This window comes from Varroa jacobsoni, unplaced genomic scaffold (genome assembly GCF_002532875.2).
Source record: "Varroa jacobsoni isolate VJ856 unplaced genomic scaffold, vjacob_1.0 scaffold_555, whole genome shotgun sequence".
NCBI classification, from domain to species: Eukaryota; Metazoa; Arthropoda; class Arachnida; order Mesostigmata; family Varroidae; genus Varroa; species Varroa jacobsoni.
Genome location: NW_019213457.1, coordinates 68,915 through 95,989, shown reverse-complemented (window position 1 = coordinate 95,989; position 27,075 = coordinate 68,915). Strand labels below are relative to the sequence as shown.

Genomic DNA, 27,075 nt, shown 5'->3' with positions numbered 1-27,075 from the left:
GCAGCTGCTATAATTTTGGTCAGGTCATCTTGAAAGTTTCTCTATCTGTTTTCTCCTGCCAAACTAGCAAGTGGCTTCCTGGGAGACAATGGATATTCTGGATTGGTTGAAGTGGTCGTGACGTCACGGAATCTATCGCGCACAGAGTCGCCCAGGCAACGGCACCGACGACGGAGCACAACGACGAAGAAGACGAAGAAGTTCGTGCGTGAGTGAATGAGTAAGTGGATAAACGACCCTGACTGATAGAGAGACGGACAAAACTGATGACGAAGGGATGGATAGCTTTTTGACTGACAGGCTGTGTTACTGAACAACGTTGTTCAACCCCACTTGGACCGAACCGACATGTTTCTATCTTCTGGCAGAAGTAGCACTCCAAGCAGACTGTTTTTCTCAGCTGAAGCTTCGAATAGTCATTGACTTATTATGGTGATCCAAGTGACAGTGTTGTAGTCATTGGTTGATGGTGAGAAGTTAGTTGCGGTAAAAAGATATGCTACTATTTTTATTATTATTATTATTATTATTATTATGCCGGTTAGTGTGTAGTGTTGTACTTTGGTGCTAGTACTACGGTAAATTTCTATTGCCGTTTGTGTGCTGTTCTTGCAATAGTGGTTATCATTGTGCATTGAGTACATTGAGGTTACGACGCGTATGCAATCTGTATATTCATCTAAGTTTAACGCTTGGTATTACTGCTGTTGTCGCTGTTGGGGTTGCCCTTCCTGGGGCTGGTTGGACTATTTCTGTTAAGGAGCCAGCCAACGAGGGTTTGGTAAACGTGGAGTGCTTGTCTGTGTATCTGTGTGTAGGTTGTCACGCAGCGACAGAGAAAATGTGTGAGTGCAACGAGAGCGGTAGTAACACAGTAGTACAGTGATGTCGATCATATACACACAGAAATAGTTATATATACACACACAAGCGAATACGCATACACTATGCAAGCCTTACTAATGTGGTTCCGCGGCCGTGGTACGAAACAGTGACAATGCTACAGTAGTAACTGAACGAGTGGCAGTATCTAGACACGCGCAACTCTGTAGGACAACTTACGATCACACCGAACAACAACAATAATAATCACAGGCACAAAACATCAGTAATAGCACGTAATCTGCTCTTTAGAGAGTGTGAGTGTTGAACAATAAGTTTTATTTCGCAGCGCTCTCCTGTAAGAATCGGTGAATTTTTTTCTTCCGGGAAACAGCTACAAACAACAAGGCAGTCGAAGTCTACCGTGAAGACCATGCAAGGATCTTTCTGCCTGGCCGATCGGCTCGGCCTATAAATAAGCACGCCTGGGATTTAGTTTTGCATTTGTATGCGTATCGAGGAGGTGCGAGTATAGGTGGTGGACTTGTGAGTGGCGGACGAATTAAAGAGACAAAAAAAGAACAAGTACGATCGACGAGTTCACAGTCGTCATTATATCATCAGGAGAGTAAAATATGCGAAAGATAGAGCATTTAAGACACACGTTAAAGGTATTATCTTCTAATGGCAATTACAGTCGCAGAGACGTCAATAATAAGTACAAGAGAAGAAGGAAAAACAAATCGCATTAAACTTTGATTGAGTGCCAGTTAGGAGGGAAGGTAAGTCTCGAGGCTAATTTGTAATAACAAATGCAATAACTGTTTTATTATTTAGGTGCAATCATTATCATCTATTGTTAAAATACGATATTCAATGGGGTCCATGTATTGTCTAGCTTTTGTTGGTACATCCTATGTTTAAACATCTAAATATCGCCAATATAGCGACTGGAAACTTATGCCTCTATCGCTTAGCGTATACGTCGCAGCATGCGGAATGACCCACATTTAGACCTCTTGTGATGTGGGGCGTTCCGAATACTGTATAGCTATTCTGCGCTATATTCTGTAATATTATGTGTACGACGAAGCAATGGGAGTGTAGATTGTCAATAAGGATACTAATCACTTGTACTTGTTGTGTTCACACAATTATTATGCATGTCAGAGCTGTAAACCTATCCCCGTCTGAATTAGTTTATGATGTACCTTGTTTGTAAAAAGTTTTCGAGTATGTTTGACCCAATAAAATGTAGGTACTGAAAAAAGAAAATTATAAAATATTAAAATAATGTGTATAATTTTTTTTAACTTCCTCCATTGGAATAGGTTTATGAATTCAGAGGAATTTGCTATCTCATTTTGCAATAGAAATAGGATCATTTGGTTCGTATTTGGCTATTTGACTTTTTATCCAATGCGTTTACACACAGTTGTTTTGACAAGGTTCTTGAATTAATTAAGTGTATGTGGTTTGAAGGTGATGTTGAAAAATAAGAAATAGCTTTTTTATCCTTTAAATTTTCAATTTATTCAATTAAAAAAGGTTTGGGTGTGTAGTTGGCTAGAAAATTATTGTCTCATTGTTGAATCTCCTGCAAGTACTTCTAAGCAGCATTTGGAAAACGATTCGATAAATTTCGGTTAATGATTGGGGTTTATCTTTACATGCAAAATATTACGTATGTTCAAAAGCAATGAAAAACTATATACATGTATTTTGGTGCCACTACTATATACAACTATATACAAACTATATACAAATTTGGTGCCAAGCCTCGTTGGTAAAACAAACGACCGTCTCTGGTTTAATACAAAAATAAATATGAACTTTTTGCTCTGCGTGGTTGATACTCAATTAGATGCTTAGACGACTGATACTCAGATCATCCCAAACGATAAAGAAAAAAGCGGATTACAATAAATTAAATTCGATTTGAGAAGTTTCTAAGAGGCACTGCCAAAAAGGTGTCAAAGGTTCATAATTAAATCTCTTGGACTGGGGAGTCGAAGCTAGCGAAATTGCTAAGGCTACGTCCATAATCAGCAACTTATCAGTTTAATGCGGTGCCATTTACATAGGAGTAATTAGATCATACATTTGTTAATTCCGCATAAACAGCTTGTTAATAGCTTAAATATAGACAGAAAGTATTCAAACATAATTCATATATATTCTTTTCTCCAATATAAACTAAGCTTGTCGTTGCCCATTTCTATCCAGTGCAATTTACCGTTTCGCTACAATTGATGAAAGCCTGCTGCGTGCGCTCAAAAGAGACAAATTGAGTAAAAAGCATACGGCGATTGTTTCTTAATATTTGATCCTCTTGACAAGTATGTTAGCGGTAGAGACATAAAAAGCAACTACTGTGCCGTTTTTTCAAACTCGAAAATACGCCATCAGAAATGATGCTCAAAATTATTAAGACGAAAATCGCCTTTTTCTCGTGTTTACGCAGTCTGTTTGGCAACCTGATGTCCGATATGATTAAATATCTACTTACGCAAACATCTTTCTACGTTTTTGCGCTAGCAATGATCTAATTCAGGGTTAACGTCTTCATGCAAATGGCCATGATATAAACATGGAGGCCATAAAAGGCAATAAAATGCTGGGGGACCGCTTCCTCTATTAATATGGGTGTTTATCTTTCAGAGAAAAATGATCACCCATTTTAATCTCCTAACAATATTTTAAAATATTCTAATATATTTTTTAATAATATTTTAAAATATTTTAATCTCCTGCAAATATGTCAAACAAAAAAGTGCTTGAGTTTTCAGCCTGTTTTCTATATACCTCTTGTAGTCAAAACAACTGAAAATCACCATTCTTTGGTGTTCCGTTTGTCCGTTTCTCCCTCTCATTGCGTTTTTAAAAAAAATCCCTTTAAATGTGTATTCCTAAGAGGACTGCAAAGATCAGATACTTATAATCTTGCGTTCTTTGTTCATTCCAAATTTATATTTTTTTTATATTTTTTTTTTTATATTTATATTTATATACATTTATATTTTAACGATCGTTGTCTTAAGCAAATACACTGCGTTTCGCGTTCTTCATGTGAATCTTTGAGTTGTTCCGGATGTTGACGGCTAATATAACTTTTTGATCCAATATATTATGCGTTTATATGACTCTCATAATTTTCATGGAATTCCTATAAAACTATGGAGTCAGACGACGATGGTGCAAAACTACGCTGTGGTCGCTCGTTTTCTATGACCAGTGCAATTCTGAATCTACTTGTAACACCAATATAGTTATTGTGAATTCTGGTACATAGTCTGTTGTCTCGGTGGCGTAAGTCGCAAAATGGAACCGCAGTACGAAGTTCCAGGGACGGTCAAAAAAAGGCGATAGACTGTGTTGAGTGATGATAGCTGCAAATAATGTGGGCGTTCAGTAAAAATTCGTCTGCGAGTCTGTTTGTCTCTACGAGGCTTACCACTCAAGATTGCAACTGCAATCGCGATGCAGTGACAGTTGAAGACGAGTCAGTAAAGAACAAAGAAGGTTTCTGCAACACTTGTTCTCGGTTATTTCGGTTATGCTGGTGGCCAGTAACTCTGAACTAATTTACCAATCTTCCTCCTTGTAGTTTCCATTTTACCATGTTAGAGTTCCGATGAAATGTCACGTTCACTCACTGGATTGACTTTACATGTTTCACAAACCGAGTAAAGTTCGATTTATGTTTAGAGGCTGACATGCCAATTTTTTTTCCATACAGATGCTCATGTAAACATGTGCTTAAAGTAAATTAAAGCAATTGTGTTAAACATTGACTAGAGGAAAACTTTTTAGCGCTAATAGAAAACAATCAGGCCTTATTTGCATGGTTTCATCTCTTAAAATGTATTGTTATAAATGGTTTATTCAGGATTAGGTTTGATGAGCGCTTCGTAGTTTCTAGCTTCGTGTCTAAAATAAGAGGCATATTTAATTAGATTTTGGCGTTCTTTGAAGAACCACTGAATGTTTCTTTTCTACTTTAGAAGCAAGTGACAGTTGGCTAATAACATTCGCCTTTAAACAAACTAAACTGAGTTATACCTAAATATACGTTTCTAGTAAAAGTGGGTTCTTTTAAGTACTCGCTACTGATTTACCCAGTTTGCAAATGATTAAGAGATTACGAAGGCTGTTACCTTGATTAGAAACAAAGGAATAAATTAGTAGGAAGCGTTGTTGTTGTTCCTGTTTGAGGCTTGAGGGCGATTGCTGTAAATTATCTAGAACTAATAAATATATATAAAGCCATATAGTAGTACTTCCCAATCGTAACAATGACTGAGAAAGCCTGGAAAGGTCCCGGCATAACGAACCGGCATACAATTAAACGTTTTGCACCACATGGACTTTATCACATCATATGCGCAACAGAACGTTTTCATTTGCCAGGGGGCAACAAGATGTGGCGCAATAGGTCCTAGATACGTCCTATGCGACGTAATGCGTTGCAGTACTACCGTAGTAGTAAATAAATAATCAGAGGGAATCAAAGAGGAATCCTGGATTCGTAGTAGCCTGATGAGGTGTGAATTCTTGACTTTGAGGACTTATGTCAAGCATGTACCTGTACGTGCAGCGATATCGCTATTCCATTTTGAGCAGTACACTCGTTATGTGAGGCACTTGTTCTTCAGTGTCAGCGTTAGAGCGGACGGAGGCCAAGAAGAGTTTAGAGGCGAGAATTGATTCACCCCGGCAGTGTAAACGAGAAGACAATTGCGGTAATCCACCATTAAAAAGCTTTTCACGTTACTGTTGGCATGGTTGCGATCGCTACGAAGGCAGGAAGCTTCACTACCTTTCATGTTGTGCGTGTGTGTCGTTTACGCCCACCGCGTTCTTTAGTTATATGTTGGCTTCCGGTTTGTATCAAGCATCGCCTCTGGACCGCCCACCCTTGTTTGATAAAGCTGTTTGCGTCTCGAAGTTGTTCGTTTGGATGGCCACTTTTGCACAGTTTAGTTTTAGGCTAACTTTTACGTCGTTGATGACAGCGTTCGATAAACGGCATCTTTATAGACGACAAGACCCGGACGGGTTAGTGTGTAGGAAGAAATAGACGGATACTTCTAGGCGTGACTGCAACAAAGTAATGTTGGGCGGGGAACTGCCTGGGCTAGTTAACGTCATGCTCTTCTCCATTATCTCAGAGTTACCAATGGGAAGCGAAACAGCTGACTCATTCGGTTTTCTCTGATATACCCGTTCGGAGAGCCTTTCTTTGACCTCACGTGTCGCCCGACAACAATTCTTGTAAATATTGCTTTACTGCACAATAACACATCACAATATCCTACACCTAATAACATGAGATTCGCATTTCTATTTCGGATTTGTTTCAACATAATATATAAAATATATGTATTTATAAATATTTTTATTTTATGTGTGTGCTATACATACAGTAATAGCGGTTGCCACTCCCCGAAGTATATATTGCACATGTCTGTTGAAGCGCAACACATCACTTTACTCCTTATTGGTAAGCAGGAAGCGTACTATATTACAATGTGGGAGTATATGTATACCTAAATCTAGCATGTATTCCAAAGTTATGAAGGTATTGCCAGTAACCACTGTTTTCGGATTTGTTGGCTTTTTTCTAATTGTTTTTTCTTCCTATGGTATTTATTCTACTTTTGTTGATATGGAAATGATTTTCACCTATATCAAGCATTACTACAAAATAATGCTCTTGTTAGGCTTGTACGCTTCAATGATTTGTGTAAGCAAGCACAGGTACATCGTCCAGAAAATTATGTTAAATTTTGACCCCAACTTTTGGACGTGTAGGATTAAGGTATTTATTATGTATACTTGGTAGAAACAATATTTACCATCTTAGCTTTTAGGATTTACATATTTACCACGTATATTTGGGGCAATTTATTTCTACGTGTCGTTTGGGCCACGTTCTGTTCAGCAGCAACTTACTCCGGGACAGTTCTTGAGAAGCTCAGGCTACATATTTTTAATAAAACGTTCACGTCTTCTGCATTTGGTCACATTTGTTGTATAGCATATGTCAAGAATAAGGTTGGCAGTGCTCGAACTAACAGATTCTGGTTTTCTCAGCTAAATATTTAGTCGCCGAAGTCATCGCGTTCACATGTGAACGTATCATGCGGACAAAGAGATCAGGTAGCTTTATAAACCAGTTAAAAACGAGTTTTGGTTATAGCTAGTGAACCAGTGTTTACAATATTTACACTATCTAAGAGATTTCGATAGAGATTTTGTAAGCTTTGCTCAGTATGCCGTACGTCATGAACGCGTTTAGTAGTGTAGCAGACCTATATTTCAAACATTTTATTATTTATGATATAGAGTAGTTCGTGCTGCTATATTCGGAATAGAAAACATTTTTATAACATATAAGATGGGTGTAAAATTACGGCTGGGCGAGATGCAGCGTTACGAATAAAAGATTCGAGCTCGGAGAAAACTATGTTTACACTTGAAGTACGTGCTGTACGAACTATTTATCAACTAAAACATTCTAATTTTCTCTCTTGGATAGGGAGGCCGATGATTCATTGTGTTAGTAGAATTCTCTATTCACGAACCCTTGTTTCCGTCATCGCCTCTTCGGTGCTCTCACAATAGTTATTTTATCTCGTTTTCTGCACTTAGTGAAAAATATTTTATTTACACACTCACGTACAAAAACAGTAATTTTTTGTACTAAAATCAGACTTACTGTTCAAAGAAATCGAGCAAAACCAAGATTCTTGTAATTTAGATACTCCACGACAACGATAGGCGTCCTTGCTGTCCTTCTTTAATGTAGAGTACAAAAAGTGCATAGTATGCAAAGAAATCAGATTAACGGTACGAAGTAACTCCGACACATACTCTCGATGATGCGATCTAGCAATACTTCTAAAACAAAGTCGAACGCATTAGACACATGTCTTTTTGGAGCGCGACTATGAATGATCGAGGATAGGTCACCTATTTGTCTCAAATGACTCCACTTAAAAATCTATTTTTACCCTTATAGCAATAGGTAAGTTGTAATTAAACGCTCACATAATTTGTTTACTTTTCGCATCGCACAGCACTTCCTAATTGTAGACATTGTTAGAGTATATAGCTCAGTTAGAAGTCATGCAAAATAAAAAGCTGGTGCGGATTTTAGTCCACCTATCATATTTGTATGGTAATTGCAATAATTAATCCTATAGTGATTTCGAAACATATATGTTTCGAAATATATATATATATATGCCTATTCCTTTGTGTTAAGTTGCATGTCAAAATAACATTTATTGATCTGAACAATGATTCTTCATTAAATGTTTAAGGGAAATACACAGATTTGACTGGGTTGTCGAGAAACTTCATAAATTTGTGGGACGAACTAGCCGAAGTTTTTCTGCAATGCACAAGATGCAATATTGACAGTTATAATGTAGCTCGTGTTAATCGTTCGGTGCTGCAACAATGGGTAGTAGCGAAGCGTTGCTGTAGTAGCAGTAGCAGTTTGTGGTGGAGGTTTTGTGTGCTTCGCACATATCCAATAACCACAATAGCCTAATGTCGTGAGAACAGAAAATGTACCGAGTGTTCAATAATAAGTAAAAGGAGAGCAGGGTCAAGTTGGACTAAACAAGCGAAGTGTTTCTTTAGGCTGTCTTCGGACCCAACGTGACTTATGGTTGACATGATGCATCAAGACGTCAAGTAACAGTGCAGAGTGTTCGATAAATCTGCATGTTCATTACTCACAGCGATACATCCATCTTAGTTCACGTCATGCGCTATGTATATATATTTCTCATCTCATGTTTCGTAATTTGCATGCCCGACAAGTGGGGTGTTATTGAGTCACTGCGCCTTGCAATAGTTGTGATTTTAAAATAGCGTAATCGTTGACAACAAATTAGTCAAACTTAGAAATTACTTATGCGGGTAGCAGTTGTCGCGTACAGGTGAAGCCAGTAAGAGGCGGCGATCTTATTTTATATATATATATACATATATGGCGCCTAAGCTCGCCGCGACAATGACATCGGATATTCGCTTAGACAGGATCATCATACTGGTTTCGACAATCTCACAAGTGTGTTTCACGCTTGACCTTCTTGCAAGATATGTTGTATTTTTATGACCTTTTTATGTTCTCTGTTATACAAGGATTCATCAGTTTCCAGATGTTTTCTATCGCATAATAACATTGGATAGGCAGATTCCTGGACCACTCTTGAACCGTCAAACTTAGCGTAGGTAAATATTTGTTTGTCCCTGAAGTTCGCTCCGAATTTTGAAGCGGTTGAAGTTTTGGTGCCGCAAAAAAGTTGAGTGAAGCAAAAAGCAGTTGTTTTATATTTGTAGGGGTTGTCTTCCGATTTTGGCACCATCTTCTATTTGATTACATATTTCAGCTGACGTTCACAAGGCGCCAAAGATGGAGATCTCAAAAGTATATTTAAAATCAATTTTAAAAATTTGTTTCTGGAAGGCGCTAAATGTGACAAAAACTCGTGAGTAAATTTGTACATGGAACCGCTACTGTAACCGACTGTAGGTAGACTCTGTAAGCCGTCTTGCTGCAAGATGAGGCACATCCGAGACGATCCTCTGACTTTGAGGGCGCTGAAATGCTTATTGTAGTCGATCAGAACCTATATATGAGTCTTCGTTAATTAATTTACAATAATGTCACTCAGGCAGATTGTAATCAAAGTATGGGAGTGCCCTTTAAACAAGAGCTAGAACCGGACTTGATCCAAAGATGATCGCTGTGCCTTTGGTGGAATCGTCAAGTTCTGCTTTTCTATAAACTTTCCTCAAACGACCGGGTTTCCAGTTTTTTGAACAAAAAGTTTTCATTCAGAACAATGAAGCGAACTTATGGGACGAGCAAATTCTTCTGTAAGCAACGTGCCGTGTCACTTAAAGCTTTGACCTTTTCGAATACGTAGCTTCCGCCGTTGAGCTGTTAAATACAACCTATTATTATTGACAATCACCTCCCAATGAATTTATTCGATTCTGTTAGATGAAAGCTTCCAAAGCAGCAAACTGAGATCATTTGCCATATAAAAGCTCATCAGGCCATTTAATATTTAAGGTGGCGCTATTTCTATAACGTTTTTTATATCGATAAAGGGTGTTCTGCTTTTATTTTAGGGCCCTTCTATAAATAATCCGAGAAATACGTCCTTATCTAATACTCAGCTGTGCTGGTGTACTCCTTCATAATTCTGGGTTAAATATTGTTTTTTTTTCGCCGGCTTATGTCCATTGAAGTCACACTAGTTACCCATGTTAACGTTCATCTCATGAATGATCATGAAACTCGAATCGATCACTTGTTATGCGATAAAAAATGCAGTAAAAAAAAGGGAATCTGCAGGATTACCCTTTGGAATGGAACATGAGCTTATATTTAAAAAAGACATAGACCCTCAGTTCAGAAAAAGAGAGCTCACAATTTAAGCAGCGTCACTTTCTGCTATGTATTTATCTTTTTTGTAACTGGGCATTTAATTTTTTCTTGAACTGTACACGTGCGTATTATATAGAGTCATTTTTGCCGTTATCTTCTACTTAATAATACATTTTCTTAAGATGAAACATGAAGTGCGATTTTAACACCGCTTGAGACATTGTAAGCCATATTAGCTTAGTGCCATTGACAACAGGCGCATAACGCAGACGAAGTGAATATTTTATACTAATTAAGAAATTTCACTGCGTGGATTACAATTAAGAGATTATTGCAGATGGGTTAGCAGACGTAGCGCAAAAAGGGCAAATATCATGAAGTCAGAGGAGATGGATATCGAGTGGCTTAACTGGCCGACCAAGCGGAACAAACTGTATCTTTCGGGTGATATAGCTCAACCTTAATGACCTTATGCGACGGAGACACGTTGCATTGTTTTCTCATTAGGTTACGTCGTAAACCCTTTTTGCGGTAGAATTTTAGTCGTGAAAGATTGGTAAGATGAAAATCAGTCTTAATGAATCTTAACCTTAATGAATCCTTAATGCAATTTCAAAAAGGTATTATCAACAGTTCTGATGTTAAGTATCTAAACAAATGTCCTATACTGCGTCTGCCCTGATTGTTCGTGAGTGGTAGGAAAGCATCCCTGAATCGGCATCAGTACACATTTTGTCTGGTAACTGAAATTCTTAGGTGTGCGATGTTACAAAATTTTGAGACCATAGGCTTCATAAGAGTTCTACAATAGTAACAATGACTTGGTGACAAGAAATAAAGAACAATTTATTTTTATTAATTAGGGGCCTGATATGAAATTCTTCTTTTAATATTTCGCATAAAGTTATATGACTAGGCTTTATACATTTGTAGTATCTGCGCCAATAACTTTTAAGGACTGCCTTTCGTTGCATAGGGAAAAATCAGAAAAGGTAATTTTTTGACCATTCCTAATATTTGGCATAAAAAAAATAGTAAAAGAATGGAAACAGAGTTTAAAGATACTGACGTTTCGAAATTATTATTTTTAAAACAATGCTTAAAAAAATGGGTACCTATTTCTATGTCTCCCACACACTACGGTCATCGGTCTTTAAGGAATATAAAAGTTCCGTATCACTTGATCGGATAGTTGAGATTAGAATCCGCACATTTTTTTGAATTTTTTGAACAACTTTTGAAAAATATATCTGTTTTATAACGTACAATTCATCTTTTATTTGCTAAATCTTTTGAGACAAATGAGAAAATGGTTACAAACTTAGCTTTTTAAATCATTTTAACGAGAGTCAATTTGTACATGTTTATTCTATATACATACATTAATGTAAAGCTTAATTTCTTATTAATGCTTGTATATCGTTTTACTCTAGAGTGGTTGATATTCATGGGGTTCGTATTTGCTTAAACAAACATTTGCTTAAATTTAAGAACTCTGTTTAATTTAAGAATATGTTTTAATACGGCCTGGGAGCAATTTCGACAAGACGTAGTGCTAGTATATCTCATTCGCTACGTAATTTTTAGTTAACCTCTTTTTTTATTAACAATTTATTATTAAGAATTTTTTATTTAATTATGCAGATCTGTCACATACAGTATACTTGGCATACATGCAAAACGAAATCCAAGGAACCAAAGATTTTATTATCTATTATTTTCATGTTTTATGCAAGTTTACTAATAAATACCTAGTCAAAGAAATTTCAAATGTATACTATTATTGTTTTAACTGCTCTCATTTTGTTTTATCAACAATAATGTAGTGATAGGTCCGCTGTAATATGGAAGCAAAACTCAAAGCATTCCTTTTTTTAGGTGGTTTCTGTACGTTATCGCGGCTTAAATCCTTAAACAAAGATCATCGTGATGGCAAAGTCATGCAAAATATATGTTAGCGAAGTTAAAATCGTGATTTAATTGGCAAGTTCGTAGCTAAATGCAACCCTTGTCAGTTCATCGCATTATTTATCGAGCACGCGGCAACACGTCGTCGGTGCACATGCATACGCGTACAACCCGCCGCTGTAAATAAAACCCGCAAGTGGCACAAATAATACTTTAAATTTATGTATGGCCACTCGAGGACAACATGATATTTTTAAGCAATTTCAGTCTTCCAGTTGCCGTTTGTCGAGGTTTTTCGTCGAAGTAGCAGAATTCTGTTATGTGTATTTTGAAGATTATTGAGCAGAAATAAGCTATTGTTTTTTTACAAACCCTCCTGTTCGTGGATGAACATTGTATGCTAAAGTCGCTCAAAATTTATTCCTCTTTTTGGGATTTCTGCTAAATACCGGCGTATAGATTACAAGACTTGCTAAATGATTATGGCATGACATACGTAACCTTAGAACTTACTTAAAATACGCAGGTTTTGCTTTGTCTTGGTCACCCGCTTGCTTTTGTTTTTTGAAACGATGCCAGACAGTTTGTGTTTCATGCGACATTACAGACGTGATCTTTATATCAACAACTTTGAAATGAAATCTTAGCCGGTACGAGTATAATCTAAGCCAGGACACAGATAGAACGTATTTACTCTATGTGTATTCCTATTCCGACGACATCTCATAATTCTTAAACTCGAAGGGTAACTGGAATGCGAAACAAGAAACGATTCTGGGGCCAATAAAAATTAGGTGTATTAAGGAATCACTTTGAATAAGTGATAAGTAATTTAATCACATATCTCATTTGATATTCTAAGTCAAGCAAAGGTTTACTATGACTCTAATGACGTTTGCGATTTTTCACGCAAAAACTCTAAAGGGAAAATACTTGTTTAAAACGGTTTGACGGGAGAAATATAACCGCATACACCCATTAATAAGAATGCATTGGCCTCAAGTCTTGAACAATATGAATAAAATGGCGTATGGTTGCTTTTGCGTACGATGAAGGAAGTATTCAGTGTAATGAAAAAAGGGATTACGTGGGATGAAATTTAAATTATTTATTCAAATAACTTTAACACAAAGCTAACGCAGTATGCACTAGTACCAACTTTGTTCAGTTGGCTCTTTAATGTAGTTGGTAATTATTATATTTACACAATCCTATTCATTTAAGCCTGCGCCAGACCAACAATCTAATTACGTACATTGATGTCCACCGTCTAAATGGTGTATAAAATACACCCGGTTGTTAATATATTATTGAGGTTTTCAAACCTATTTAATTTTGATTAATTGCAAATAGTTCGTCCTTTTACTTTTTTTCTAAAAAGATATGATCTTTGAAGTTATTCTGTCGTAAATGCCATTTTAACATTCAGTTCAAATTCGACTATTTTCATCTTTCTCTAAAATTAACTAAAGGTGGACTTGTTTTTACTGCGTTTGCAGTAGTAAATTCCGCGAACCCCATTAAGTTCTTCAATCAGGACACTGGAGAGACTGCGAGAGCGAAATAAGCTACGCAATATGTAAATTAACTACATGCAAAATCTTGGAAATTTTAACTAGTTATACTTGCTTCTGCGTCAGTTGGATAGTACGGTGCGCAAGCCTTGCAAACGGAAGACATCAGTGAGGTAAAGCAAAAAGGTGACGTACTGCAAAACGTCGTGCACTTCATTCTGGATTTGGCGCGACTGAAGGTGTGTATTATCGAGTCTATAGTTATTGTGGCGTGCGGGCGGAAACGGCAATGCTGGAGAGAATGACGCCAAATTTCTCGTCAATCGTCGAGAATGTCCAAATGGCTCGTGAATTGGCACTGTTGGGCAACTATGAAAGTGCAGTGGTATATTATGAAGGAGTCATGCAAAGCGTACAGGGGGTGCTGCGAGGCATTTCACAAGACAGCGTTAATGATGGACACCGTTTGGAAGCATGGAAAACGGTAATTTTCCTAATATATATGGTGTGATATACAACGATTACACTGCGGAGTAATATCAGGTCAAGCTAGTATTTAGCTTGAAGATATATATACCTTCAATCCCTTAGACATACGAATCGCATTATCTTTGTATCAAAGGCTTCAAAACAAAGAATGGCTGGTCTTTGATTTGACACGGTATTTTATTTATTTCATGAAGGCCAAAAATATATCTCTACCTTGGGTACTGATTAGGGTAGCTTTAGGCTTTATATCTTAATGGCTTTGTTGATGTGCATTTTGTGTGACAGATTCTTCATCAGATGAGTACAGAGTACAATCAATTGAAGGAAGTAGTTTCTACGCTGTCTGGCTTCAAAAACGAACCTGATCTTCGCGTGGCCGTTTCTGGGATGAATAAAATGAATAATGGTGAGTTTCAGAATTGCCGCATAGCCTTCTGCTGCCGCAATTTACTCATTCCGTCAGATAATTATTCCAGTCTCATGACATATAACCTCACACTGCATTCCTGGATCGCGGTTCCTTTTTAGATCGTCATTGCGATCGGCAATTTCTTGCTTTTACATATAAAAATTGTCTCATTATCAACATTTGGAGAACGTTAGTAGTAAACATTGAACGACTCTCCTGTTTGACCAAATTTTAAAATGCTTATTGTATTCACAAATTTGTATTTAGAATGCGAATAATTAAGATTATTGTTCATTACTTTTTGTAGGTGCTGGTAGCGCTTTAACCCATTTGCCTCACGCCTGGACACTTGGCCCATCGGGGGAGATGCACCCTATTACGATGGGAAGTCACGGAGACCTAATGATGCAACAACAATCCCACGACCCCGATGTTTGGGGACCGCCGCCAGAAGACAGGTGAGTCCTTAAAATTGTTATAACAAAGATCGATTTTATGTGAAAAGCCGTTTGCAACATTTTAAGAGGTCACAAGATAGATATTTGGGAGAAAAGGTTATTATTTATTATATGCCTTACCTTAAATACGTGAATGTCAAGTTTGAATAGGCTTATGAGGTACAAATAAGATCTTTATTCGCCCGCTTACATATATATTCTTACATTTTTTCTCTTCTCAAATAAAATTTTATTCACATCTTGTTATAACAGAATTAGTATAAGAATTAATGAATGAGGATTACTAATACGGTGGCTAGTTAAGCTATGAAAGCTCTGAGCCGTTGAGAAAAGCCCGTGATATGAAATTCAGGCATTGTGTACAGCAACAGATGACATTTGAATTATAACAACTAAGTTTATAATAAAGGAGATGAGGGGACTGATCATTAACGCATAATGGTAGAATTAAAATGACTTTTAGCAATAATGCCTATCATATAATTTATTGTAACGCTGGTTTCGAACCATGCGTTCTTTGTTTATACATTTGAACAAACTAAAGGTAATTGTGCGCTTTTACCAGGCGGAATCATTAGATCAGTGACACATAGCAAAAAGTATACTTAATGTTTACAAAAAATAGTTCTAGGATTCTCGTTTAAGTAAGTTGGATTTTCATAATCGAAATGATGGAGTGCTTCCACATTAATGGCATTTTCTACCCGACACAAGCAAAGGGCGTAGGCATTGTCTCTAAGAAAAGCTTCATGTGCTATTGTACTTCGTTCTTTGTATGTGCTTTATGAATGATTGCCTGGTGAGCATCAGTGTTGATCTGAAGTAGGTGAAGGAACCGATATACATAATTTTTTGTATCGTTTACTATTAGCGCGTAGAATGAATTTTTCATTGCAAAGCGTCATTACCTGTATCTGTTAATATTCGCCATAATTGCGAACACGCTTTTTTAACAGTTCGAGACCTGTCGAATGTAGTGCGTGTTACTGGAAGTGATAAGATAAATGATATAGAAAAGAACATACACATCGGTATGACTTTAAAATTTTTTTTTCTAGACGACTAAGCACTGTTGAAAAGGGGCTTCCGAAATTACCCTTAGGCTTGCGTCATTCAAGGTAATTAGATTCTTCAAAAGTATATTTTATAACAGGTTAAAACACGCTTCAACACAAGGGAGCAGGCCAGAATGATAACTACAAACGGACTTGAGGCTATATTGAATACGAAACAAAGACCCATCAAGATTTACAGATACTGCACCGTTCTGCTAAAGACATGGTCAGATTCTTCCAAAAGTATCACACCTGTTGTGAAATTGGAGTGACATGTCCAAAACCTTTACTGTTTTTCTAAGATGAAACATACAAACTCAAGGTTTAATAACAAGCAGTGCGTGAAGAGATGTGTGGAGAGCTTGTAACGATGAATTTACTTTGCTGTCTTTCGCGTATTTGAAGTATCCCTGGAATTGGTATTACAGAAAGAAGGACTGATTGTTATTTCTGAACCCTCTCGTTCCTCGTATAATCATCAAGTTGAACCATTTAGCACAATATAGTAAAAATAATTTTTTGCAAGCATTTATTCCAAAAAGTTTGCATTTGAGACTTTATAATTTTCACCACAACTCTTGTAATTTGAAGGCACGAATGAATACAACCGATACAACCTATAAAACCGATTAAAAGAACTGTCAAACGAAGTACTATTTAAACCATCGTAATACATTAAAAATGTTGAATTGAAGTGCCCCATAGGCAGGACAAGCCATACCCATGTTGAGTCGCACACAGTGATAAAATTTTGCTTGGAACTCCGTTTTTTAAGCTCTTATTTATTCATTATCCCTACTTACCTACTCGTTATTTATCAATATACACCGGTTTAATAAGTTACAGGGTTACAATAAAGGAGAATAATTATGGTCACATGAACAGATGAGTTAACCAGACAACGAGATATTATCATTCTATCATTGCAAATATTCCTGAACCCATAGTCATAGGCCAATGTACAGGTTTCAAGCGAGTGTTACATTGTAAAAATAGAATGGTCAAAAATAAAGAAGACCATTGCATCGATTAAACCATAACTGCATATGCATTCCATAGTTTATTACAGTCATGAAATCAGTTCATATCTATGTAGACTTCGTCACGGTGGGTATCATGTTCTTCATGCCCCTCATGTATAGCTGCTTCTAGCAAAGCCGTATGGCCTCCTAGTAATCGCTTTTCGCCCGGGAACGTACGGGGATCCCGTTTCTCTTTGCAGCAGCTGTTTTTTTACATACGACGGCAGCAACTGCTGCTACTGCTGTTCATTCTGTGGGTTAATTAAGATCACTATTCAGCTCCCAGCGCCATTTGATGCAATATGAATACGATCCCATTAAAATTCAATCTGTGCGACGTACATTCTTTGCTGTATTTTAACGCTCTTTTTTGTTTTTGTTTTCTGCATATTTGCATTTTTCTAGGCGCGCATACACATGCATACGGGTGTCTCTTTAGAATAGTTCTTTTAAATCGTTGAAAGCACTCGCTTAACTCAGCCCTTCATTCGTCGAATAGATTAATCCATTAGCTTGCACTCAGTTCGTAAAAAAAACACGAAATACATATATGTAGTATTTGTAAAGTAACAAATGGGCTGACTCATATTTGTTGAGCAAAAAAATAATTACCATATGGATATGTGGCTAGCGAAACATATGGTATACTATACTAATCTTTTTAGAATAATGTAATAAACTTAAAAATGTAAAAAACCTTCACGCGCTTTCAGGGTGTGTGCATATAGAGCGTAGCTCTATGCATACAATGTCGTAAACAATTCCTCAAAACTTAGTTATTTGTTATTAATATTTGGTTAGATCGTACCAAGTCAAATTGGGGTACATACAAAAAGCCTTTAGAAAATATATCAAATTGTATATTTAGAGAACCAAATGTGTCACGAAATATATGTATACCAAAATACTGAGTTCTAGCAACAATAACTTTTAATAAAAATAAATATTACAAAAAGTCATTAGGTTTTATTTAAATTTAGCTGATTTACCATACACTTATTACGACGTTTTCACAGCTTTCCTGAAATGAGATGTTCCTTATCGGAATCATAGACGAGTGTAGAATAGCCCCCTTAGAGGACACTGAGAAGTGGCCATTTTTGCAACCTTTTGCTTTCCAAATGAACAGAACCTCCATTATTAATGTACAACTTTTTTGTGTTATTAAATTTGAGTAGTGTGCTTTACAAGTACTCGCAAATGGGTTTTTTTTTCCCTATGTGTGTACTTCAAAGGAACATTAACATATCAAATAAATACTTTGATTTCGCAGAAATAACTTTATTGTGGCGTGCTTTTTTTCGCTTTTTGGGCGCTTTTCTCCGTTCCTTTCATTTCTGTACTTATATTTTTAACAATCTTCCGTACTTGAGTATGGCAGAACAGGACCGATTTAGTTTCTTACTGCGTCATATTCTCAGATTTATTTGAGGCCGCGGATCAAACAGCAAAGTTAAGAGTGATCTCAGTTGCCCGACAGTTGGAGTCCTCAGACCCCCTATTGAACCAAACGTTCTTGAACTATTGATTCTTTTCAGTTTAATAGCATTACCTCAGAGCTTGACCTAGTCGGCACGTCAGCGAAGTCACTATCATGCTGAAGACACTAGCCTTTTCCCAAAACTGTTTAACATTTTGTAGTTAGTAAGTCGTTACATGCTTGGAAAAAATCCCGAGTCGCACTTCACTTAGCAGGTGGTAGAGACAAGTTTCCAATACGTTTCAACCCCTCACGGGATAGTAAGATCGCTTTCTAAGTCATGCAGTTAAGGTTGAAGGCATGAGGTCATGAAGTAATGATTGATCGTCGTTGTTTTTTTTGTGGCTGTGACCACAGTGCATGATTAACGCAATATGATACAGAAGAAGGTGTGCGCCCTCGCAACGATTCTTTGCTATCGTTTTTGATACTCGCTAATGTAAATCTCTCGCACACATTTTAGAATAACGACGTATTTTGTTGTCACAGCTACTTCATGCCAAACCTGGCGTAACACCTGCCCTATCACTGGGAGAAAATGTGATGCTTAAGTCTTGCATGGGTTCATACTGTTTTTCTTAGAGCGCTACAGTTAATGTTTCTTCCACCAACATCTAACAATGTAATTATATCACTGGCAACTATTTAATATGAATAAGCTCGCTAAATCAGATTCGTTCATCCTTTATTGACTTTTTGTCTTCACATTTACGTTGTTGCACGTTGGGCTGAACAAACTTTAGCCGTCCGCTGCGACAAACCGCTCGTTCGACAAATCGCCGCTCCGATGCACGGAGCAATCGCCAGCCAACTTCACGGCGGGGTTCAGTGAGCAAGGACGTTTCCGGAGGTGCGGGCGGTAGTCGTGGAGGTGGAACAAATGCGCATCGGGGCGCGGGCCAAAGTGGCGCACTGCGAGCGCGAGGCGGAACTGCAGGACAACAGCACGATAATTCCCGAAGGGCTAAGGATGACAAAGTCAGTAAAAAAAAAACTTTTTATAAACAAGGCGACCCGAGCAATAGCTTTACTTTTATTTTATGCATAGTTTACTAATACCACATAAGTGGTTTAGCTTAGTTTTGCAATCTGTCTATATTGATCCAAAAATACTCTGATTTTCGACAATATGCTAGACAGGGCAATACTTTAGATTTACGGTGTATATATGTGTTTAAGTCCAATGTATATAAGTAAATACCTTAGCACTTCCTGTGTGTGATACGTGCTCCTAGGCCTAGGATGTCCTGGAAGGATTGATATTTTAGAATCATTGTTTTATATTTTGGTCTGCATCTTTCTATATTTGTATATATTTGTTCTTGAGACATGGACTATGTTGCTAGAAATATTTAAATTGACGGAATGCATGTTAGAATAAAAACTTACATATGTTGAATACGAATAGGTAATAATTTTTTATGTCTCATTAGGAAGCTCATATGTTGGACTAATATCAAGATGATTGTCTATGTTTACTGTCTTAATCAAAATTGTGTTTTAATGTTTCGAAATAAAAATTTCGAAATAAATAATAGAAAAGCAGCAAATTGATAGCTGACACATATGGAGAAACGTGTATTCTACCAAACGTTGTCGGAGATTGAATAGGTGAAGTACCATCATTCTTATAATTTCCCATTTATTAAAAAACTGACTAGATCTACAAGTTATTACACAATACACCTAGCTAGAATCTCAGAATAAAGATGATTTTTAGATCCACTTCTGTAGCAAGTCAAAAATAATCTTTTATATTTTAGTTCTAGTCACTTTCGCAGAAAACTTTTAAGCGACATAGACATTTACTACTTCCAAAGCTACCTAAATCGCGTTCGGTCCACCTTCAAATATGAAATTGTGAGTATATTTAGGAAAAACGTAACACGACGCGTGTCGCCAACGAAACCAATGTTTTCGTCAATATCACACACCATCCACCTTAGGCACACTATATTTAGTGTAAAGTAAATTAATGTCGTATACGTGTAAGTATTCATTTTTTGCCACGTTTCAAAAACATGTAGTTGTATTACTACACAAATTAGTTACTATAATTCAAGCTATTGCCTACGTAATATCTCTTATTGGAGTTGGTATTGTTGACTAAGTTGCCTCGTTTTCTTATGTCTGTCCTAGAGCGGCGGTGGTAAGGAAAGTGGTGCAGGAAGCGGTGTAGAAGAGGAGAAACGATTTGAATGTGCCAATATGGACCAAGAGCTCGTGGATATGCTCGAGCGCGATATTCTGCTGAAGAATCTCAATGTACGATGGGCAGATATAGCAGATCTTGAGGAGGCTAAGAAGTGAGTATCTCAATGACTAAAGGTAAAATAGAGACTGCAAAGTGGACTAGCTCATCCTATATGTACAACATAGTCATGAGCAAATATTAACTGAGATATAAGCGTGTCTATAATATAAGAGCTACATTTCATGAAAGCTAGAATTTCAAACCTAAATTGAAAAAACTTAACAATGCCCATACTTATTAACAAATAAAGATACAAAAAAAAAACAAAAATATTGCAAAGCAACTTGCTTAGTTATTCAAATGTGAAAATAAGGAATTCATTTAAGTTACAAATGCGGGACATAAACGTTTCAAAAAAGGCAATACCGGTAACAAAGATTTTAATATATAATATATAACAAAGGTTTAGAGTATAAGTGCAGATTTAGTTTTTAGAAAAATATGAATATGAAATTTTATCATTCTACCCATTTTGTCAATCTAAATCAATGTAACTCCATCTGTTGGCGTTGTATTAAATGTCAAGTGGAATGGCGCTGTTAGCGGCGCGCTTTGACAATATGTCAGTTTTATGCTGGCGTGGGTTCAATCCTCAATAAAGGCCGAAGTGGTTTTTCGTATAAAAAAGTTTTTTGCTTATTACCCCGAGTGCATCCCAATGTGCATAAGGAGCATAACCGTGCAAAGAGTACCGATTTTTTACGTATGGAACCATGCTTGCATGGTATTGACAGCCTTAATCAGCGGATGTAACCATTGCAATAAACAACGCACCTTACACGTCTTCTCGTCTGTAAAGGGCAAAGGCATCATAGGTTCGTATCTCACTGATGTGATAGACCAGATATCTAATAATCAATTAAAAAAAGCATGGCATATAGCAGTTTATATCGGAGGCTTTTTGCGGGTTTTGGTGACGTACTGAACTGGGCCTAGCTATGCCATAGAATTCCCTCTTGGATGACTCCCGTAGTAATACCTCGCGGTTCAGATGTGCAGTGATTCAATACATGGAGAACAAAGGCTGTGCGTCAACCGCGGGTCTCTTGGATATGCTTTAAAGCCTTATAATAAGCCTCATAAGCCTTTTTAACTATCATATTGAATTCACTAGATTTAAAACAAAATGTGCGCATAGTCCACATAACCTTGATGTCCTTTGTTTCGCTACAGTTATTACAACAGCCAACATTATTGTAATGGGTATGATAATTATTGATTCTTGATTTATTCAAGAATCAATAATTGTCATTTTGCGGGCGCGTCACTGAGCAATAATATTTCATCAAATAATATTTTCTGAAAGCTGTGGTACGGTGTCATTTATATACAGTGTGAACATATTTTATAAATCAGCTGTATTAACTTGCCTTCTGAACGAGTTTCCTAAACCAAGCTATCTTTTAGTTGGGTCGTGGAGAAGAGGGCGAGGATAATCTTTTAGGCATGATTTTTAAACGCTAATACATTTGTGTTGCATATGAAAAAAATAAACAATTTTTACATAAAAAAAGCGGGAGGCATTTAAACCACCTTAGCCGATACTTTCAGAAGCACGATAAGGTTCGCTCGTGTTGAATGTATCGTATTTAGTTGAGTATGGTTCTCCGAAAAGCTTCATTGCCTTAATGGCCTAGTATGAGAAATTCCATGAAGCGTTGTTGCCTACCTCGTCGTTCTCCTATTATGTTGGTTGATGGCCAGTGGACTAACGAAGCTTACCTACCGACCGGTCGAGTGCTTGGGGCGCGATTCACCTGCGAACTATCGCGTGGCAAATATGGAAGGAGTATGAGAGAGCGGTTTAGTCTAAGATGCTGGTGCATACATTTAGCCGGGTCAAAATAAGATGTAACATTGGACAAAGCATTGAGAGAGGAAACAGTTGGGAGGTAAATACTTCAGTAGAATAAGGATCAAGTGTAATAATATTATTACTTCATAAGGAAGCACTTACGGCCACATGGTAAATTGTCAGCAATGAGTGTCTCGGTTAGTCTAGATACATGGGTCAGTAGGTGCGGGGAGGTCGTTTATTAAAGGACGACACCCGGTGCTTTCGCGCCTGAGCAAACAGCGGTATGTGGTTAGAAACATTCATGCTGCGCTGGAAGCGCTTTAAGCCCGCTGGTTGTTTCCTTGTAGTAAAGACACGCTAGTAGTATTTTTTGTGTAGGTGGTCACATGTAAAAAGCATTTGAATTGTATGTATTTGCTTCCAGCAATGCATCATTGTAGTATTAAGCAAAGTGTAAAGGTTGATATAATAATTAGGTGACTAATCTATTTGTAATGTATCAGTGATTTTAAAAGCATCTTCGCCAATAGACGGTGCTCGTGAATATTATGGTTACTTGTAATTAAGTATATAGTTTCTAGTTAATTCATACGAAACAAATCCGAGGGTCGTTTTTCGACACAGTATTGGTAACCGATTTTGGCAAACAGGGAACCATATTTCTTTCACTCCATGTTTTTCTAAGTGCAGGCTTTTTGTTGGCTTTAGCGGACAACGTTTGTTTGGCGTCAAGAGCACTGTTAGCGTGTCCTTAGGCTTGGCTTTCATATATCTTTGGTATTAAGCACATTCGGACTTAAAGCAATCAGGGCACTGCAAAAATTAATAAGTAATAATGTTAGATAAGATAAAAGCACTAATTGGCGTTTTGCACCGTTTTATATCTCCACACTGTAATGATTTTTCACACAGGTTACTCGAAGAGGCGGTGGTACTTCCTTTACTTGTACCCCATTTTTTCACGGGCATCCGGCGGCCCTGGAAGGGTGTGCTTATGGTAGGCCCACCAGGTACTGGAAAAACTATGCTAGCCAAAGCGGTGGCCACTGAGTGTAAGACTACCTTCTTTAATGTATCCAGCTCTACGCTAACATCTAAATATCGGTACGGAATTAGAGTAAACAAAGCCTATTATTATAAAAGTTTCCTTCAATTCAACAAGATTATGTATGTTATTTGGTATATATTCATAGGTCAGATTATGAAATAAGAAGTATGAGTACCGGAAAGAGTTATGCAGTTAGTTATGATCTAACACTGATGTTTTGTAGGCATTTAGTAGGATAACCTCAGTTGTGAATGTTTTAAAATTTCTGGATAATTAGGTTGCACATGAACAAAGTTTGAATTACACTGCTTGTGCATAGTAGTAAAAACTTAGCGCACATCAGGATATTTCTGCTGAGCGCTAAGTTCATGAGCTCGTCTATACTTATTGACGCATATTCAGAAGAGCTATTACATGGCCATGTTAGCCTTGACCTACCAACCTTTATTGCATTTTTTAGTGGAGAAAGTGAGAAACTCGTACGACTGTTGTTCGAAATGGCCCGTTTTTATGCTCCGTCAACCATCTTCATCGATGAAATCGACTCATTATGCTCGCGCAGAGGAAGCGAGAGCGAACATGAAGCCTCACGAAGAGTAAAAAGTGAATTACTTATACAGATGGACGGAGTCACAAACGGCGATGACCCAACCAAAGTAGGCATCCAGTTAATTATTCGTGATGTAGTAGAGAGTCACAATAAAGCGAAGGCCTGTCAAGCTTTTTCATTAGAAGTACTAAAGTAAGAAGTACGAAGTTAGTTTTTACTTACCCTCTCAGAGCCATGCATTACCTTTCCTAGCAGAATATCTGATTTTTTTTTAATTGATAACCATTTCTCATTGGTGTTAGTAGTTTTTGTAAATATGAAGTCTTCAACAATGCCGTATCTTACACCAAAGATTCCCCGAGACACCTAAATATGATAACCTGAGGCCGCATTTATTCCCCTTTAAGGAAGGTGCAAATTACGCACAGTACATTTATCTTTCTGCCTTCTTATACGTTTGTACATACATTTTTGTGGTACCATATCAAGTTTTATATTACTAATGGGGTGATGAATTTAGGTGGTTATGGTCTTAGCAGCTACAAACTTCCCTTGGGACATTGATGAGGCCCTCCGCAGAAGGTTGGAAAAGAGGATCTACATTCCACTTCCGAATGAGGTGGGAAGGCAAGCACTACTTGAGATAAACCTTCGTGGTAAGTGATCAAGTAGAACTTATCACTCGATATGTAATCGAATAAAGATCCCAGAACATTGACAGAAGGAGAAGTACATCCACTGTACTGTGTAAAAAAACATTTTGTTCAATTGAAAACTGAGATTAAGATTGACTCTCAGATACATATTGAAAAGAGTATAGGTAGGCAAGTAAATAGCATTAAACACTTTGTACAACTGTATTATCTACTTCACACACAGTACTTTAAACACAGTTAATAAACATAGTTTTTTGCCGGAAGATTAGACTGCGTAATAAAATACAAAAATATGGTTTAATTTTGCACAAAAACGATAGCTTCTGATGAAGTAACAAATCCCTAAACACTATTTCAATCTTCCTCACCTAACTAAAAGATAAAGAAGTTAATAACCAACTTTATTATTAAGCCATCAAGTTCAATGATTGGTGCTAGTCAGGTGCCTTCACGAACATTAACCTGACCACTTAGGCTTCCATGTCTGGTAACGTTAGTAATAAGCATTAAGGGTAAAATCATTGACTTAAGCTACATATTAGCTACAAATCTATAATTATTTTGTAGTTATTAGGACATTAAAAATAATACATATTAGATTGAAATCGCCATTTTTCTTATATAATAAAAATTACTGTATGATTGAGTGTCTAATCAATGCCCTTCACGAAATTTTAGATTGTATACTAAATAAGTTTTTAAAATGCTAGAAGTAATATAGGCTTCGAAGTAAATATGTCAAAGATTATCTTAAATGAATATAAAATTTCAAACTACAAAATCGTCATGAAATTAGACTACAGTGTAATCTATTATTGAATTTGACAGAATTATTGAATAAATATGGCACTATACAGAATTATTGAATAAATATGACAGGACTATATGTGCAGTAGGAATACAGAAGTTTGAGCTCTATTGAGTATGTCGTCTTGTTACAAGCATTACCGGACGCAATGTGAGAGTCAAAGGAAAGGGCTTTCGTATTGCTTTTTTAGGAGTGGAGCAGGCTGCAGACTTGGACCTTAGCTGGGTAGCGAGTCGCTTAAATGGGTACTCGGGTGCAGATATCACTAACGTTTGCAGGGACGCCTCTATGATGTCAATGCGAAGAAGGATTTCTGGTCTCACTCCAGATCAAATCCGGTGGGTGATCGTGCTTATTGAAGATATAAAGTAAAAGAGTAATTTATGTTTTACTGTTTTTCTAGACTTTACGGTTTCTTACTGCTGTTTAGGACCGGAGCGGTCTGACTTGGATAACTTTATGGATATTAAAAGATATGGCAACATCTTAAGATTTTTAAAAATATGTTTTTGTTCTCTTCCACAGAGCTCTGTCTAAAGAGGAATTGGAAATGCCGGTGAGCCTAAACGACTTCGAGGAAGCAATCCGAAAAGTGAACAAATCTGTATCTAAAGAAGACCTCGAAAAATATGAGAGATGGATGAATGAGTACGGGTCAATGTAATTGGTGATAGATACACAATAATCTTTATCTAGGTCGGTTATGGGCAAGCTAGATTTCTATAACAATTTTTCCTAATACAGGTCAAAGCTGGAAACTGAAGGAGTGCAAGTATTATAGGCTCTGAGATTTGCGACAAGAATACAGCCAAAAGTTGACTATTTCGAATGGCCAATAAACCAAGGTCCCGATGCCTGTGATTACAAGTTAATGTACTTCCCAGCCACGCCCTCACACCCAATTCAGAATTTCAGTTTTTAAATACTAAAGAGCCATTCAGTATAAGCCAATATGTGTGGTTTATACCTATTACACTTAACGGTTTTGTGTAATTATTGAAGCTTGTCGAAGTGTACTGCCACACTAGCAGATAATACGATACATTCTATAATTCTGCAATTTGTAGCACATACATACAAAGGTCGAGCGCAACTAATAAATTGCACCCTACGATTTAGTGGCTCGGACAAAATAGAAATTAATTTAATTCAGTAAATATATAAGCTTCACCTATTAGAAGTTCTGGCAAAGATAGACGTTTTGTGAAATCCTCTTGAGTTAACTAAAGGAACAATTCGAGTATTATTTAGACAAATATTCCAATGGACTCGTATGAGTTTGCTAAATGGTAATTAGTTTGGTTGATCCAGGTATGACTGTCACGCATTAATGAAATGTGACAACTGTTAAACTGCAAATAAAACTATCATATTGCGAGGTCTACGAAA

The 27,075-nt window shown here is 37.0% G+C and overlaps 1 protein-coding gene across 7 annotated transcripts; it reads left to right on the top strand.

Annotated features, from left to right (window-relative positions):
- The first annotated feature begins 203 nt into the window (after nucleotides 1-203).
- Nucleotides 204-27,075, top strand: LOC111261439 (katanin p60 ATPase-containing subunit A-like 1). 7 transcript variants are annotated; one of them, XM_022834944.2, is made up of 12 exons: nucleotides 204-469; nucleotides 1,520-1,604; nucleotides 13,786-14,143; nucleotides 14,434-14,554; nucleotides 14,865-15,015; nucleotides 19,316-19,550; nucleotides 20,712-20,878; nucleotides 23,537-23,728; nucleotides 24,133-24,328; nucleotides 24,743-24,878; nucleotides 25,877-26,024; nucleotides 26,212-27,075. In XM_022834944.2, exons 3-12 carry the CDS (start codon nucleotides 13,949-13,951, stop codon nucleotides 26,348-26,350), a joined length of 1,680 nt encoding a protein of 559 aa, XP_022690679.1. In that variant the 5' UTR covers nucleotides 204-469; nucleotides 1,520-1,604; nucleotides 13,786-13,948; the 3' UTR covers nucleotides 26,351-27,075. The 7 variants fall into 7 exon arrangements, 6 of the variants coding, with proteins under 6 accessions (XP_022690679.1, XP_086824826.1, XP_086824823.1 ...); XM_086968700.1 differs by having other exon boundaries at nucleotides 1,217-1,604; XM_086968697.1 differs by having other exon boundaries at nucleotides 1,172-1,604.

What these genes read in the sequence shown, in the direction of transcription:
- LOC111261439 (XM_022834945.2), top strand. Translation starts at nt 13,949, where the DNA reads ATGCTGGAGAGAATGACGCCAAATTTCTCGTCAATCGTCGAGAATGTC. An exon ending in GGACCGCCGCCAGAAGACAG is followed by an intron (nt 15,016 to 19,315) that starts GTGAGTCCTTAA and finishes AACAAACTTTAG; the next exon opens with CCGTCCGCTGCGACAAACCG. An exon ending in ACGCTAACATCTAAATATCG is followed by an intron (nt 23,729 to 24,132) that starts GTACGGAATTAG and finishes TGCATTTTTTAG; the next exon opens with TGGAGAAAGTGAGAAACTCG.